The 18,323-nt window shown below is 33.9% G+C and overlaps 1 protein-coding gene across 1 annotated transcript in view; it reads right to left on the bottom strand.

The window, feature by feature from the left end:
• Positions 1-18,323, bottom strand: part of LOC136026994 (photoreceptor-specific nuclear receptor-like) — a 47,366-nt gene that overhangs the window by 9,883 nt on the left and 19,160 nt on the right. Inside the window, exons 2-6 of the mRNA XM_065703876.1 lie at positions 14,776-15,232; positions 11,355-11,458; positions 6,223-6,337; positions 3,236-3,405; positions 1,517-1,728 (exon numbers count right to left, since the gene is read on the bottom strand). Of these exons, the coding sequence (XP_065559948.1) occupies positions 1,517-1,728; positions 3,236-3,405; positions 6,223-6,337; positions 11,355-11,458; positions 14,776-15,232 (1,058 nt within the window). The remainder of the gene's footprint in view (positions 1-1,516; positions 1,729-3,235; positions 3,406-6,222; positions 6,338-11,354; positions 11,459-14,775; positions 15,233-18,323) is intronic.

The following is an 18,323-nucleotide window of genomic DNA, read 5'->3' as shown; positions in this document are numbered from 1 at the left end:
GTGATCGGCTTCTGGTTGTTATTCAATAAAAAAAAATTTTTTCTAATTGAAAGTAAGGAAAAACATCGAAACTTAAAACGAACATTATTAAACTTAAAACAAACGAACAATTATTACGTAACCTTTTAAAGATCTTTATTTCAGTCATTTGAGAATTGCTCAACTTATGACTCTCATTTTCATGAAAATAGTTTCGACCTCTTTGGCCGTTTTGTTACTATGCCTTACAAAATTAGTTCCAAAAATATCACTAATTTAAGTTACGTGGGAAAATCTTTCCATGGAGAAATTTCTCGTGGGGGAAGGAGATTTTCCATAGAGGAGGAGCTGGATTTCCTGATGTTATTTAAAAAGCGATCAGAAATTAAATAGGTTATTATAAGGTTATTATTGGTTTAAAAAAGTAAAATTAATATGCAGATTTCGTTTTAATTAGCCATGTACGGTGAGCCAAATTCAAAATCTCTATTAATTCAAAAACGTTCAGAAATTAGATAAAAAAGAAGTTTTTTTTACTGAAAGTAAGAAGCGACATTAAAACTTAAAACAAAGTTTTACTCAATGTCGTAAGCTCTTTACGCTAAAGTTTGACTCTTTCTCATAACTCTTTTAAAACAATAAAAAAGCTGCAGCGCAAGGAGCGGGGCGTTGAGGAGGGGACAGCTCCTTTCATATGTGGAATAATTTCTGTTCGTTTTAAGTTTTAATGTAGCTCCTGACTTTCAGTTAAAAAAAAACTTTTTTTTATCTAATTCATACATTAAGGCAGATTTATACATTAAGGCCCAAAAGTCTAGCGTTTAAAGAACAATCCTATTATAAACTTCGCTAGCAAGCCGACGATTGAAGGAGGGGTCGAAAAGGGCAAGCAAATGCTTATGCAGCAATTGTTGAAAATTATGACAAGAATTGTAAAAAACATGAAAAATAAAGGGAGGGGTCGAAGGTTTATGACGATTTAGTGTTGTATGAACTTTGTTTTTCTTGCGTCATTTGGCATTAACACTTAATGAATCTCATTTAGTATTTAGGACAAATATGTGACTTCTATTTTCCACAACAAGATAACTTAATGTTGGGAAAATATTTCATTTCATAAATCCTACTTCAAGATAACGGCCTTAACTACAACTAAAACTGATTTAATTTGGATTCGCCTTTAAATATCCTTTTTAAAATCTTTACTAAAAACTGTTAAAGTAATATAGTATTTCATACCTCCCAGATTGTTCTTGACAGCTAATGTTTTAATAAGTATGTAGTAACAATTTCTAAATTGATTTTTTTTTTCTATAACGTAAATAGTATTTCAATTTATACTTTAACGGTTTTTTTTATTGATTTTGACAGAAAGTATTTGAGTGAATTAATAAAAAAAAAGTCGGAATATTTAAAAAATCTAAACTAATCATTGAGTATAAAATTTTTAATTTTAGAGTCGAACCAGAGATTATATCGCTCTTTTAACAGCTAAGTCAGTATATGTGAAACATCTGAAGTACGAATACTTAAATACCTGATCAGTTGGTGGCAACCCTGCGAAAGACGGTAAATTCTTGGCCCATCTTAGCGCCAAAAAAAGTATTCGTCCAGCAAGCTCATGAACGTTTTCACCACTTCCTGATGGTAAAACTGGGAAGACTAAATTGTTGGCTTGGAATGGCAGGAATTGTACAGGAACAGGCTTTTCATTTATTTGAGGATCCTCTGGTGAATGTTTAAAGTCACCTAATAATTGGAATTTTCTAATTTATATAAGCTAGGAAAATAGAGAAGATGAACTTATTTTACTGAAAACGGGAAGTGCGAGTAAAATTTTGGATGGTATTAAATAAGCGCTGTTTAACCCCAATTTTTCAGACATTAATCTGATTTTTTTCATTACCCTGAAGATTTGGGGCTCAGTATTTACACCAGTTCACAATTCAGACCGATTTTACAGTAAAACTGACCCAAACTTATTCTAAACATTGTTTATATAAATGAGTGAAAATTCTCAAGCCAAAACAACTGAGCTTAAACAACTTCTTCCAGTGGAGAGGCATGAAACTCGAAAAAAAATGTTTTTCTTTGTCAATCGATTCTTTTTTTTTTCAGGCATTATCCCATTTTGCACGAATATTGCTTTGTTAAAAAATCTTTTAAAATTCAAGAATTTATAAGATATCAATATAATGAATAAAGAAAACTTTATTTTTAACATAATTATTTTGCGTGACAACCTCAGAAAAGGGAGTCCTGCAGATAATCCGAAATGGGACGAAATAGCGAAAAATCAGCAAAAACAAAGTTTCAATACGTTTTTATTTACCCTCATTCATATAATTTTTATTATCAGATCATTATAATTCTGACTATAGTTCCCTTTTTAAAGTTTCGTTTCTAAATTATAGTATTTAAACTTGAAACGGCCAGAATTTATCCTCTGCACGAGAGGTCTTCTCCTCTCCTTTTAACCACTCTCAACGCTAATTTCCTATGAATTCTTTGTTAAAAGCATTTTTGAATATAAAATATGCAACCAGTTAGTAATTGCAAGTGTTTTACTTTATCACTTACCGGCTTTCTTTCAAACATTTGATCTATACATTTTTTGTTAGCACAAATACACATTTCGTCTCTTGGAGCATTGTGAAAAACACTTTTATTCCATTCCTCATTCATATATTGCTCTTCTGTAATAGCTCTATGTGCGGTAGCTCAAAAGACGCTATCAGCAAGTAATGTCACGTGAAATATGACAGTTTAAAATGATATTGGGAATGTCACGTGAAATATGACATATAAAAGACATTCAGGGCATAAACAGAGAAGAAAACTGAGAAATACGTTGTCTTTTCTGTTATATTTTAATTAAAAATTGTAGAATCTTTAATATATCTATTTAACTAAACACGTGAACGTTTAGGAACCAATAAAAGGTTGAATATTTGTCTTGTCAGAAGTTGACGAAAGCTGGAAGGAGGTGCCTTACAAGAAGGATTTGGGAAGGGGGGTTGCATAAAATAATCAATTGGTTAAAGATCTATATTAAAAAGCTGTAGGAGATAGCAAAGATGATTGAAGCCAAGGTTTTCTATTAGCATATTTGAAAAGCACAGAGTTCCCGAATATAGCAGGTTACGCAGCGTAAATTTGAAAGAGAACTGAGAAACTGACAAATATGTTTTGAATTTTTGTAGTTGCAACCGATAAACAGTTTGTGTCCAGAGGAGGTTTTTTACATCTAACTTACCATTTGAAGAAGGTGAAGGAACCTTAGGAATATTAGTTGGAGGTTTTGAAAATGGCTGCGGCTGAAAACGAGCAATTGGTGAAAGATCCACAATTGATGCTGGAGGAGGCAACAAATACGGCTGAAACTGAGGTTTACTATGCATATTCATAAACAGAGACATGGGTGAACTAAAAGTGAAAACAGTATATATATATATATAGTACACTGATTGAATAAGAATATAAATAAAGACATTTATGAAGACAGAAAATAGATGGTTTTAAGCGTGAAGACACAGAATGGAAACTTAAAATAGAAAAATGTATCAATTAGAACACAACTCTGGCATTTTTAAAAAAGGAAAATGTTACACTTCTTTTGTCTGAGCTAAATTTCATGAATATTGTCAAATCACTCTCATGGGATTCCTCACTCTTTTTTCGTTGAATAAACTTTCAAATGAATTATATGCCTTTCGAAAACCATTGAACAATTTACCCTATCTACTTGCATATTTTTTTTTCTTATTTCATATGGTACATGTTATACCACTATTTATTGCGGAGTCCTGTATACCTTTTTCAAAACTTTAGGAACTTGTGGGTGAGAAGGAGGACATAGAAAAAAATAACGATTCTTCTTTTGTTTTTAATTAGACAACTAAAATAGGAACAGAATCATTCTGTGGTAATATGTACTGCAGCAATAAATTTACTGAAACGAGGATTTTCTACAAGCTGAAGTCCCTTTTTTCCTACTTTCACAGGAATGTTCAAAAACAGTTTTATTTTTTTCACTCTAATATTTGCATACAATTTGATATCAAGCAAATTAATAAAAAAATTTGTAATGTCAAGTATCTGTTAATGTTAATTAGCAGATGATTTTTCTGTTAATCTGTTAATGTTGATTGCTTTAAGCAGGCAAATAGACATTGTGCAACTTTTCCCTTTAAAAAAAAGTCTCATCACGCAATTTAGTCGTGATACTAAGACCCAGACTAGAATTGATTATTCCATATATACAAAAATATTTTGGAAAAATAAAATACTTTATCTGCGAACAACATTGGTCTTGCAATGTACAGAAGCTGTAAATACTATATCTACAACATATACTGCTTATTTGAATACAATAAATTAAAAGAGACAACCAATAATTTACAACAAAGGTTCACCTACCAGTATTTTTTTTTCTGAAATAAAAAAAAAACGTACTAGAAACTAGGTGATCCCGGGGAGTCACTACAATAATTTTAAACTTAAAGGATGATTCCGAACGTTCTTGGGCTACGCGCTATTATATCAATGGTTATTTTCTCTTAAACACACTAATGCTCTATATTTTGAAAAATAAACATCTTGTTTTTATAAGAAGGGCACATGCCAAGAGTACCAGCTTATTTAATGATATAATTCCATATTTTTTTCTGAGACAAACATAAACACAAAGACATGCAAACCCTCATTACATAATAATTACAACTCCTTTTTTTTTTTATTCACATATGTTACGTGCAAGGGTCCCCACGGGCAGAATTCCTTCCACGAAAAGTTTTTTGGCACCATTTCAGGAAATGAAATATGCCACATCGGTTGAGTAGGTAACCTTTACTTGAATGGAAGTTTGTGATCTCAGTCAGCGACAGGGGATAAACGTCTTAGAAAAACTCAATTAACCAGAATGAAAGATGGGCGAGAATCTGTCGCTGAAAGGAATTAATTGCAACAAATATTGAGGCAAAAACCTTAGAGAAAAGGAAGGTGAGACAGCCATAATTGAACTAATAAAGTTTTATTGGTGATTTTCAAGACCAGGTCACATGATGCATTTTGTTTTAACTTCTACAATATATTTTCTAACGTGTAATATATTTAAAAAAAAAAATTACCATGCTAGTTTTACGTTTACGAGATGTGAGGGCAGTGGACGTAAATTTGATGCTTTTATTGTGTCATTTATTGCCAAATTTGTGCAAACTTTTTAATATATTTATTGTGTACTACTGAGTATAGGTCACCTTCATTAGAATTACCCTAAGTCACCAGTTCTTCTGGGTTGGGAGGCAAGATTTTCTGAAACTTGGAGAAACTAGTGTACCTAAGCCTGTATAGATTTGAAGAAAGGTTGCCTAGTATGGAATAACCTATCAAGCTCTTTGCAACGATTGGCGAAGTGGAAACACCGTTCTGTTTTTTCAGCGTCCTAGAAAGAATTATTAGCTAACAGTTTTACTAATAACTGTCCTTCCAGAGAATTTGAACCAGAATATTTAAAAACTAGTTACGCGGGAAAATAGGAAGACTTGTTTCTATGATATAAACTTTGGGAGAGAGTCCATGACTGCTATTATTTCTTTAGTTAGCAAAGCCTTCTTTTAGTTTCCTAAAAATATCTGCTGGGATGGAAAGGCTACTGGATTTTTTTTTTCAAGGTGGTATTTGGTTTACTTTCCAGTCAAATAAATATATTCCTGAGAGTTGTTAGTAAACAGTTTTTTTAGCTAGCACCTCTATTTATCCGAGCTACCATAAAACTGTTAACAAGTATCAATATTTAAAAATAGAAAAGTGAAAAAAAAACCTTTCATGCCAAATAGAATTAAGAGTGTCCTTACTATGGGTAACATCTGCTCTGCATGGGAAAAATGCCAAACATAAAAATAACTATGTTTTAGTAGAAATACACCGAAAGGTGTCATAAGAAAAACGGTTACATTCCTTAAATACTAGCTAGGTATGCCAGCCCTGCCTAAAGAGAAGGAGAAGGCATTATCTACCAATCCTGGTATTCAAAAATACAAATAAAGTGCAGAGTTTCAAATTTGACAGTTGTAGATTGTTTCTCTGGTAAAAAAAAAAAATCCATTTTTGGCCTTACCCTTCCGTGAAAAAAAATCTAATGCCTAAAACCTTTCTCGAAAATTCAGCGCATATAGTTTTGTATAAGACGTAAGATCATGCACAAGGTCGTGTTTTAAGTAATTTAATAGTGTATATGTTTACCCAAACACACCAACTGCCGCAGCTGCTTCTCTAAGAAACCTCTCACGGTCCATTTCTGCAAATATTTCAGGTCGGAAGGTGGCACTATTCCTGGGTTGACGCTCATTCTGGACAGCTGCAAAAAAGAAAAAGACAAATTTGCAACAAAAACATGTCTGGAAAACACTTTTTCATGAAATCTATGAGCTTATTTTTTTTTTTTTTTTTTTTTCTAGAATCATTACTGTAGTTAGTCATAACCATCGAAAAGTCAATTTAATCGTGGTCGTTATTGTGGCTTTCTTTATTTATGATGGTCTACATATTCATCCAGTTTAAAATCCAGTCCTAATAGTACCATCTCAAAAGTGACTATTTAGGCTTTAAGTTTTTATGACGCCATCAGGAATCACCTTAATATTCGTTGTGAGTTTTTTAAGCCTGGTCAAATCGAATACTAAGCAAAAAATTTTGTCTCGGTTGCTTAGCTTTTCTACCTTGGCTTAATTCATTAGATTGAAGGTCAAACCTGAAATAATATGGATCAAAATTCTTTTTTCTGGGCTCCATAGGATTAAAGTTTAAAATTCTCGAACCGGTTTCCATCCTTTTAAATTCCACCCAGATTTTACAGTGAAAAAAGCGATGCATTCAATTCCTAGAAATTTGGCAAGGACTGATTAATCCAGAAAGGGCATTCCAGAAATAGTAATAGCTTCTCAATGAAGTTAATGCTTCATTTAGAGTAGAAAATTGCTATTTCAAGCATTACAAAATGAGAATGATGATATTATTTTACACCAATGAAAAAACACTTACTGAAAACAAAAGCATTCAGTTTTTCGGCATTGGACAACGAGATAGTCAAGTTATTTAGAAGGTGTACAAAAAATCTTGCTAATAATATTTAGTCCCTTCAGAGTCCAACATAGATATCCTGGTTTTAAGGTGGTTTTACAACTTCGCAACCCTTGGTTGTTCTATGCAAGCCTTTGCCATACAGACCATATTTTGCCTTTTACAGCAATCTTGTCGCTCTTGGACAAAACAGTTGACACATTGATGCATCAATCCTCAGTTCGATGTTTTATCATATCAGATGAAATACTAGCATTTGAGAAACCTTAGAAAAAATAACTACTCAATTAAAAAGTTCATTCTGGCATGAAGTCTGCGTTCATTTTATTCAGCTGTGTTCTCACCATCACTTCAGAGAGTGTTTCTTCTGTTTCATTTTGTGTTCTATAATGATTTTCATTTAGATTTTCAATTTTTCTGAGGCCTTTTTTTACTTTTTGTTCTTATATTTTGGATATAAGGTAAAAATCTCGACAAGAATTTACATATTCTTGTCTTTTCCCTGACTATCAAATCACCTCGTTTTTTGGATTTTATTGTTCATTTTCAAATTATTCTCTATGATTATTAAAAAAGAACTGAAGTTTCAACATATGAAATTCAAAGGGATCTAAAAAGGGGGAAGTAGGTAGGTAATTTCGACGCAATGAAAAACCAGTAGCGTGTTATAGATGGCAGGATAATAGCTTTCTGCATAAAGGAGACCAGTGGGAGCATCACTTTTAGAAATCGTAATGCTATGAAAACAGGAATCAATAGCATGCATAGAAGAAAATATGTGGCATTACTATTGAAAAAAAATTATCTAATATAAAAATTAAAGTAAAGAGATAGAAATTGAGATTAAAATTAAAGTTGAAATAGAAATTAAATATCTATTTTTTCTTGAAAGTATTGGTAGCTAGTCTACCTTATATACAGTTAGATACGACAATATTATCAATTTGATTACGAGAACAGGACACCAAAATAGCAAGCTCCTACCATGAACTTATTGGCCATTAGATCCCGAAATTAGCAAGCAGTCATCCTGAGTTTAGATGCAAAGGAGTACAGAATCGGGCACCGAAGCCCAATTTTAGTGAAAGCCAGATCTTTTGAAGCAAGGTGAAAATAATTCTGGGTAGCACACTCATCAGTATTTACAAGGCATTCATTTCATGCATATTTGGGAGATCCAGAAGTTAGTGGGACCTGAGAATCTCAGTGCTTTCACATGTATGGCTAGGTAAGGGTGAGATCATGGCTAGTTAATGGCTAGGTAGGATCATGGCTAGGTAAGGCTAGGTATGAGATCCAGAAGTTAGTGGGACCTAAGAATCTCAGTGCTTTCCGATTTATGGCTAGGTAAAGATGAGATCATGGCTAGGTAATGGCTAGGTAAGGCTAGGTATGAGATCCAGAAGTTAGTGGGACCTAAGAATCTCAGTGCTTTCACATGTATGGCTAGGTAAAGATGAGATCATGGCTAGATAATGGCTAGGTAAGGCAAGGTATGAGATCTAGAAGTTAGTGGGACCTAAGAATCTCAGTGATTCATATGTACACATTACTTTCCTCGGATGAAGGGGGTATCCTTGATTTTATTCAGGACTGTTTATTTTTTTCAAGAAGATTTCTATATGTCCAGTTTTAAAGGAAATGAGATCCTCCGCACTTTCTCGAGCCTACCTGTAAAGCGTCAGGCCTGTAAAATGGTGCAAGGATACCACTGTCCCTATTCGCAAAAGGTATCAAAAGAGAAATGTGAAAACTACCGTTCAATTAAATCACGAGTCACCAATCGCGTGCTTTAACAAGATTCTTTTTCTAACCCATACAGGAAATTATTTATTTTACCATTGAAGAATAGCAGGCCGACTTTTTCACAGGTGGATCTGTAATCGATGATAAGTTCATCATTTGATAACTTATGGAACTATACATTGAATTCAACCAAGGACCTTACCCGCTATTCGTCAATTTCTGATAGGCATTATTCATGATATGATGTAAAGGATTCTGGCATATTCTCTTTCATTATGGAATCCCTAATGAGATAGTCCATAATATCAAAGGTCTGTGTGACCAGTCTGACCAGACCATCATTCGGCAATTGGCAAGAAAATAGTAGGGGTGCTGATAGACATTCTTCCTTGCACATGTAATATAGACGACCCGGTTAACTATCCATAGTACCTGCAGGCACAAGGTGATAAACTTTGCGAATCCACTAAGCCGTGTGGGACGGATATCAAAACCAGAAACTGAAATTATGGTGGCTACGGGAAATGAACTGGATAATACCCCCCCCCCTCTCTCTCTCTCTCTTTATCATCATAGGCAGACAAAAAGTAGAAACGGTAGATCACTTCTTTAACTTGGGTAATCTTCTGTCGTCTGATAATTGACATAGCTGTGATGTAAGATGATAGCTTGCACTTGCTAGCTTTTACTTCCGAGGACTAGTCAACCTCTGGAAAAACAACAACCTATTCAACAAAATTATACTCGCCTATTCCACAGCCTCGTAATCCTACATTCATGCATGGACGCAAAGCATGGATATTAAAAACCGAAGATGAAAGACAGCTTCAGCATTTGAGATGAGATGGATCCGTAGCATTGGAAGGATCAAATACACTGACAGCAATATAGATTTTGAAGTAAGCTGAAGGATCCAGTCCAATAAAAGTTTGTTAATAGAGCTGAGAAGTAATAACTGAGCTAGTTTGACAACCTCAAACCATCGAGTTCAAACTGAATCGAGTTCAGCAGTCTCCTGAAGGTAACCGTCAAAGATATCTCCATGGCCTTGGTCCATGAGGCAGGTGACGAAAGTGACTGATTACTATGTCTTGTGTACCTCACAAGACGGAGCAATATACTGAGCCTCTCTGCATGAGCTGGCAGTATTTGTCATCCGGAAAGTCCCACGAGGATGGTCAGAACATAAATAGGCGACTATTATCTCTGAACTTACTTCTAATCAACTGTTGGCTCATAGTACACAAAAAAAAAAATTTATAAGATCTTGCAAAATTAGCCAAATTTTGGATATAGCCCGGAGTTATTTCTACGCATAAGGAGGAGGGGATCGGGCTACAATTAAACCAGAAACAACTCTGAAAGTCAAATAATATAGATTTTACAAATGTTAAAAAACAAGTGTTTTGTTATTTTTGTATTTAGTTAAGAAATGAGGATGAACTCCTTTGTTTTTAAAAGAAACAAGGGGTAATGAATAATAATGAAACGCTTTTTTTATAACATTTGTTTTCATTTGAGAATGCCATACAGGGAAGGGGCTCCTTTGGACAAGTTTGGACATACCAAGTCATGGCTCTTGATTACTGTCTTGCTCATTGTTCAGTAGGCCACCCTTAAAATGTCAAAATGTTAAAATATTTTATTCATATATACCCTGTTATGTATGAATAAAAAAAGAGGAATTTTTTCCCCTGAAAGCTAAAAGTGACTTTAAAATTGAAAATCAAATAATTTATCCTAGATATTTACACCTCCTCAACCTTCTACTCCTTAACTAAGGTGTAACTAGAACTTAACCGGAAACATTTTAGAGTACATAAAATATAGCGAGTTGGAGATAATAAATGTTTTGTTGGTTCAAATTTTCAACTTGACATGCCTGAGAACGAGGTGGCACAAGTCCGTCAAAATTGTCACTTATAATTCCACATTGGATAGCTAGAATTTTCAGTGTTTAACCAACTGTTTGAATAAAAAGGACAATACAAATAGATAATTTCATTTTAGCACACTCTCTCTATAGTATTATGAAATTGGCTCGAAAACATTACCCTTAAAAAGTACATTTCTAAAATATTTCTTGGGGTGGGTCTGAAACGCCCAAGATAGATTTCAGGTTTTCATTTATGATTTTTTCAACCTTTCATATGATTTTTTTCACTGTATTCTAAGAATACAAATAAAAATACGTTTTTTGAGTTACTGCAAATTTATCTTTGACATGAAGTTGTGGTTTCGAAATTTGTGCATTACAAAAACAAAACTCTAAATCTTAATGAGAAACTGAGGTGCTAAAATTGGTTTGTGATAAAAAAATTCAGAAGCATTTATGATTTCCAGATTGCTATTTGCTCAATAGTAAAATTGTCATGCGTTTTTTTTATTTTGTTTATTTACTAGTAAAGTTAACAGACAAGCTTTTCCTGCTCCTTTGTATTGTATTGAGGAAAAAATAAATATTTACTATTTTTCTTAGGTAGCATGTTCTTGCAGAATATATCACTTTCTTCATCATAAAATACAACGGGTAACTTGAATTGACTTACCATCTTTGTTCATGCCCATAAGAAGACATTTTTTTAATCTACATGCTTGGCATTGGTTTCTGTGGGCTTTGTCTATTATGCAAGTACCAGTCCCGGCTTGACATCTAAAAATTCAAATGGTTTTCTAAATTGAAAAGGAAGAGATATTGACACGTTACATTCACTACCGATATATTATCATCTACAAACAGAAAATCTCGGATCAATATTTTTGTTATATCCATGTCTACTCTCTTTAAAGGAGTAACTGTGCATGTATGTATTTATGTAGACATAAATTTTTCCTGAAAACGGCTCATATATTTCTTTTTTTTGAAAACTGGCACCCTGCATTATTCTGGCCTGACGAAACCATCTAGAGAGGTCACGAGTTTAAAAAAAAATCATTTAGAGCCTCAATTTTGGACGGACTACATGAATTACTTATAGTTTCTCACCGACGGTCGGCAAAAACGTCGTATCTATATTTTGCTAAGCGTTTAGGGGAGTAGAAAAACTATACGATAATAAATATAAACATTGAAAATATAAGATTTTTTGGACTAACACATTAGGGGCTGAGGTAGTGGCACCACCAATCTTTATGCCAAAATATATACCTCAAAGTCTGAAATCATAGGCAGCGCTGTAGCGCTACATAAGCAAAGAACGATTTTTTTTTTTTTTTTTTTTTGTAGACCAGGGCATATCGAAGGAGTTGTCATACAAACTTCGAAAAGGGTTAATTCAAGCGGAAATTGAAAGGAATAGTACCCTTTTAATAGTCAAAAGTGATTGGAGGGTAACAAACCCCCGTCTCACGCCAATCATTTACCCAAACACATCCAATCGATTGAGATAGCCGTTTTCTTCAGCGTAGTTTAAAAGTCCTAAAATTATTTCTTTAAGGATGACACCCCCTCCTCCCCTACCACCATCAAGACAAAGGTTTTTAGTTATTCCCTGTGGGTATAAAAGGATTTTTTAAAGAAAGAGCGGACGTACAAACTTTGGAGGGGGCTCAATGGGGTGGCAATTAAAAGTTCTACGTTCTTTTTTAATTTTCAAAGTGATTAGAGGGAAGATACCCCCCCACACACACACACACCTCGTATTTCCCCGATATACATCTGATAGAAATTTTGAGATAAACCGTTTTACTCAAAATGTTCGAACTTCCTATAAAAGGCTCTTCGAATTGAAACAAACCACAAGAGCCTGGGAGCGACGGTTGTAAGCTATGCCCCTTGGGAATTTAAGGTTCTTATGGAAGGGATGGTTTTATAAGCCCAAGAGGAGCCTCATTTGGTTCAAAATTGGAAGTATTAGATCTTTTTAAAGAGTAAAAACTGATGTACGGCTACTAGCCCCCTCCCCAGACTTTGTCCATTTTTCCCAAACGAATCTGATTGAAATCGTTAGAAAACTATTTTGTTCAAAATAGTTCAAATAACATAAGACAATGCCTCTAGGGCTGACTCTACCCCCTAGTGACCTGGGGGCATGGTTGTAAGTCATGCCCTGGGGGCATATAAGGTTCTTATGGAATAGGTGGTCATTTAAGCTTCACATATGGCTCAATAGGTTCCAAATTGGAAGTTATAGTGCCCTTTTTAAGAGTTATAAGTGATTTGAGAGCAACTAGCCCTCCCCCCACGCCCATCATTTCCTAAAGAACATATAATCAAAATTTGGAGAGAGCCATTTTGTTTATCGTAGTTAAAAGGTCTGGAAATTATATCTTTGACGAGACCAACCCCTCCCCAGTAGCTCTCGGGGCAAGGGTTTTCAGTTATGCTCTGGGGGTATTTAAGGTTATGCTCTGGGGCTATTTAATATTTTTTTTAATTTAATAAAAAATATTTAATAATACAATATGTTTATATTAATAATAATAAAAGCCATATTCAATTAAAAAAAACGTATACATCATAAAAATAAATCATGAAAGGCATACAGTAATAATAAAAAGTATAGCCTACATATCCATGGTAAAATTGCTTGATTTTTTTTTTTTAAGAATCATGATTGTATTCTAAACATTATCCATATCATGGTCGCTGAAAGACTATTGAGGTACACATAAATTAGTGAGGTACACATAATTAGAATTGTTTTAATCTCTTGTTAAAATATATACAAATAATTTTTTTTAATTACCAGTTTTTTCTTGCTCTTTACCTTATTTAATGTCAGCTCATACTAAGACTTTTCAAAAATATTTTATTATTGAAGCTAGTCTCACTTCTGGGTTTTCAGTTATGCTCTGGGGGTATTTAAGGTTTTTATAGAAAGGATGGTTGTATATACTTTGTAGGGGACTCATTGGATTGGTAATTAGAATTTCTAGTGCTCTTTTTAAGAGTAAAAGTGATCGGAGGGCATCTACCCCCACCCCTCCTGCACGTTGTGTTTTCCAGAAATGCATCAAATAGAAAAGTTAAGACAGTCATTTTACTCAAAATACATCATATAATAATAGACCACAAATTGATCATATAAATAAATCGTATCCAAGGATCATATAACAAGGCTTTTGAGGTTGATTTGAAAAATGGGCTATCTAATAAAAGTTATATTTAACAAAAATAAAAACAAATCTATTTAATATTTTTTTTAATTTAATAAAAAATATTTAATAATAGAAAATGTTTATATTAATAATAATAAAAGCCATATTTAATTTAAAAAAAACGTATACACCATAAAAATAAATCATGAAAGGCATACAGTAATAATAAACAGTATAGCCTACATATCCATGGTAAAATTGCTTGAGTTTTTTTTAAGAATCATGATTGTATTCTAAACATTATCTATATCATGGTCGCCGAAAGACTATAGAGGTACACATAAATTAGTCTTTGTTTTGTGCAGGCTAGTCATAGAATCTTCTGCTCTCAAGAGAACACCCCTTTTTTGGGGGGAGGTTTTCTTTTGTGTTCAGTTTACTGCTAGCTAGTTTTCAGAATTCTGCATTAGAAAATATCACGAGTTTTATTGGTGCTATTTTTGTAGACCTATTTTGCGTAACCAGTTACCTTAACAATTTTTGTTTGTTTTCGTTTATTTTAGTTTTGTTCAACTTCGTTTTTTATATCTGTAAGAAACACATTGTTCTTTTTAATTAATTCTTTGTTAAGATAAGAGCTATAACATCTAAGTTTGATGTCATGTATCTATTTCTAACTGTTTGTTTTTTCTTCTTCTTTTTTCATCGTTTCTACTAAGCATACCAAATCATCACTTTAATTTTTTTTAAATAGACTATGAAATAATATGCAGAAATATAAAACCAAAATCCAAATGTTTTATTTTTGAAACATGAAAAAAAATAATTTCATATATTCTTATTTTTCAATTGTGTAACAAGGCCAAAATAAAGCAAATTAATTTCTACGTTTAATTACGACTTGTCAGGTAAAAGTACTTTAAAACTTACCTGTAGATAAGCCGACGTCTTACACTCCTTTTAAAGAATCCGCTACAGCCATTACAAGCTAATATTCCATAGTGCTTTCCAGAGCTGGTGTCACCACAAACTAGACAGTTTAGTCCCCCTGAATCTGAGTCAAATCTTCTTCTATCCTGTTCAAATTCACTAGTAACACCATCTCCATTAGGCCAAGACGATATTATGGAACTACTGCTGCTCGACTTCCTTAAGTCTTCAATGGTGAAGTGGCGGGGTAGTTGATTCGGGTCTTTGTGTAGTGGTAAGCGGGCTTCATATGCTGGGAAGGGTGGCTGAAGAAATCTAATACCATCGGGAAATGAAAATGTTTGTTCCCGCTGGAAGTTTGGAGCATCGACGGGGGAAGGGGTTCTTTTTTGTGAAGATGTGATTAGTGGCGATGATGAACGATCTTGGGATGCAACTTCAGGTGTCTCACTGGATTCTAAATAATTCAGATTATTTTACTTCTAGGGTATAATGTAAAGACGAAAGCACACTTTATGTTCTAAACTCCGGAATAAAATTCTATACAATTTTTTGAAGTACTCAACCGAGTGAAAACCAAATCTGATTGTTGTATTGGTTAGTTGGATCCTTAACCGACGATATATTTCACCAAACATTTTGTAAAAATACTTATGATTCTCTAACTGAATCAGTAATGATTTCACAATTTTTCCAAAAGTACTATTCAATGTCAATCAGCTATTGACCTTACTTTCAGTTGGAAAAAACTTACTTTCTTTTTTAATTTATGATCATTTTTCAAATAATGCCGTGAAACCTGCATCTCCCTCCATAGAAATTCCCCATTAAGAAAAATTTCTTGACTGAAAGTTCTCCCGAGTAAAATACACACCCCCTCAAAACATTCCACTAGGACAATTCCATCCTCGCTGTGAATTCTCTCCAGAAAATTTCTTGCTCACAATTCCGCCTGAAAAATTCTCCTTAGCATAATCTCAATAAAAAAAGCACTCATTTATATTTAATTAATGATCGTTTTTCGATTCCTATGGAATTTGCGCCTATAAGGAATTTTTTTCCCGGACCCCCCTCCCCCGTTGAAAAGTTTCTCCCGCGGAAAGTTTTCGCACGGAGAAATTCCCCATGGAAAATTTTTCCTGGTGATAACCTTCCATAGAGAATTTTTCCGACGGAAAATTCTCCTCCACGGAATAATCCCTCAGAGAATTCCAACCCTTTTGGAAATTTTACCGAGGCAATTTCCCCATAAAATCTCCACAAGTAAAATCAAGTTACCGAAGAGAAAGTAAGATAAATAAAATGATATTCGTTTAGGAATTCTGGCGGATCCCCCCCTGTAAAATTTCCCCTTGAATGCTTACCCCCAAAAACTTCCCTCTTAACAGAAAATTCTCCCCTTAGAAAATTCCCCTCGCTTGAAAATCCTCACCTCGAAATATGCCTGTATATTTCCCAATAATAAATACTATGTGTAAACAATCGGCAAATTTTATAACTTGCAGGCCTTTCCCCGGGGGCTATGGGGAATCATGTCATCGCCAGAGGCATAGCTATTGGACCTTTATACTATACTGAACAAAACTTCTATCTCAAAATTTTGATCGGCAAACTTTGGGAGAAAGGAGTGAGAGAGGGGTTAGTTACCCTTCAATCTTTTTGGTAACTAAAAAGCGCCCTAGAACTTTTAATTTCCTTAAAATGAGCCCCCTTCCTATCTTCTAGGACCATTGACTTAGTACTATCACCCCTGGGAAGAACAAAAAAAAAAAAAATAAAAAAACACACATGTGTGATCTTCATTTTGGCCAACAGTACAAAATTCCACAATTTGAAGGTGGGAGCTTGAAGCCCCTTCAATAGGGTTCTCTGATACTGAATCTGATGGTGAGATTTTCAATAAGACTCCAAGATTTCTGGTAGGGTGTTTCCCCTTTTTTCGGAAATAAGGCAATATTTTTCAGGCTCGTAACATTTGATGGGTAGGATTAAACTTTTTCTCCTTATATGCTTTTAACCACCATAAAAACTCAATTCTTTTGAGGTGTCTATTGTTATTAAATCTCCGTTTTTTAGAGTTTTGATTACTTTCGGACCGAGTCGCTCCTTACTTACAGTTTGTTACGACAAACTGCAAATATTTTTATATTTTTGCAATATATGCAAATATTTTTGCAATTAACAGTTGCCGGGCCCCAGCACTCGACACGCGGCAGGCTTCTATATATGGAATCTTATTGTCGCTTGTCTTCTAACCGCAGACAATTTGCTGTCTTAAAAAATATTTGTTTATTAAAGCAAATCCAACTTCTAATATCTACTAAGCTTCAAACTTTTAGTTTTCTTTTCTAAGGTTTTGAATTGTTGCAATCCCTTGTCAAACTATTTACAAATATTCTTGCAACTACCAGTTTTTTGCTCTTTATGCAATTAGTTGTCTTTTACAGATTCTGATATCTGTTCAAAGGTATTTGATTATTGAAGCTAATCCAATTTCTAACAACGATATGTACTAAGATTGAAACTTTGGGTTTTCTTTTCAAGGCTTTAGAATTGTTGCAATCACACGTCAAAATAGAAAATAATCATTCGTCGTTTTTTTTTTGTCTTCCTACTGACATTATATAACTAGTTGCGTTCAAAAGGGTTTTCTATTTAAAGCTTTTTGAATTGTTTTAATCCATTGTTAAAATATAAACAAATAATTTTTTTTAATTACCAGTTTTTTTTGCTCTTTACGTTATTTAATGTCAGCTCATACTAGGACTTTTCAAAAATATTTGATTATTGAAGCTAGTCTCATTTCTAACAACGATATGTACTAAGCTAGAAACTTTAGGTTTTCTTTTTTAAAGTTTTTGAATTGTTGTAATCTCTTCTTAAGATTAAACAAAAAAAAAACTAATTTTTTTAGCTGAAAGTAAGGAGCGACATTAAAACTTAAAACGAACAGAAATTACTCCGTATTTGAAATGAGTTGTCCCCTCCAAAATCCCTCGCTCTTTACGCTATAACCATTACTATATGCAAACAATGGTCAAAGTTTGTAACTTGCAGCCCCTCCCCCAGGGATTGCGGGGGAGTGAGTCATCCCCAAAGACATAGTTATTACGGTTGTCGACTATGCTGAACAAAATGGCTATCTCAAAATTTTGATCCGTTGACTTTGGGAAAAAATGAGCGTGGGAGGGGGCCTAGATGCCCTCCAATTTTTTTGGTCACTTAAACAGGGCACTAGAACTTTTCATTTCCGTTAGAATGAGCCCTCTTGTGACATTATAGGACCACTTGGTCGATACGATGACCCCTGGGGAAAAGAAAAAAAAACAACAAACAAATAAACACGCACCCGTGATTTGTCTTCTGGCAAAAAATACAAAATTCCACATTTTTGTAGATAGGAGCTTGAAACTTCTACAGTATGGTTCTCTGATACCCTGAATCTGATGGTGTCATTTTCGTTAAGATCCTACGACTTTTAGGGGGTGTTTCCCCCTATTTTCCTAAATAAGGCAAATTTTCTCAGGCTCGTAACTTTTGATGGGTAA

This window comes from Artemia franciscana, chromosome 5, assembly GCF_032884065.1.
Source record: "Artemia franciscana chromosome 5, ASM3288406v1, whole genome shotgun sequence".
NCBI classification, from domain to species: Eukaryota; Metazoa; Arthropoda; class Branchiopoda; order Anostraca; family Artemiidae; genus Artemia; species Artemia franciscana.
Note: the sequence above shows the minus strand (reverse complement) of the source record. Positions and strands in the feature narration are given on the sequence as shown.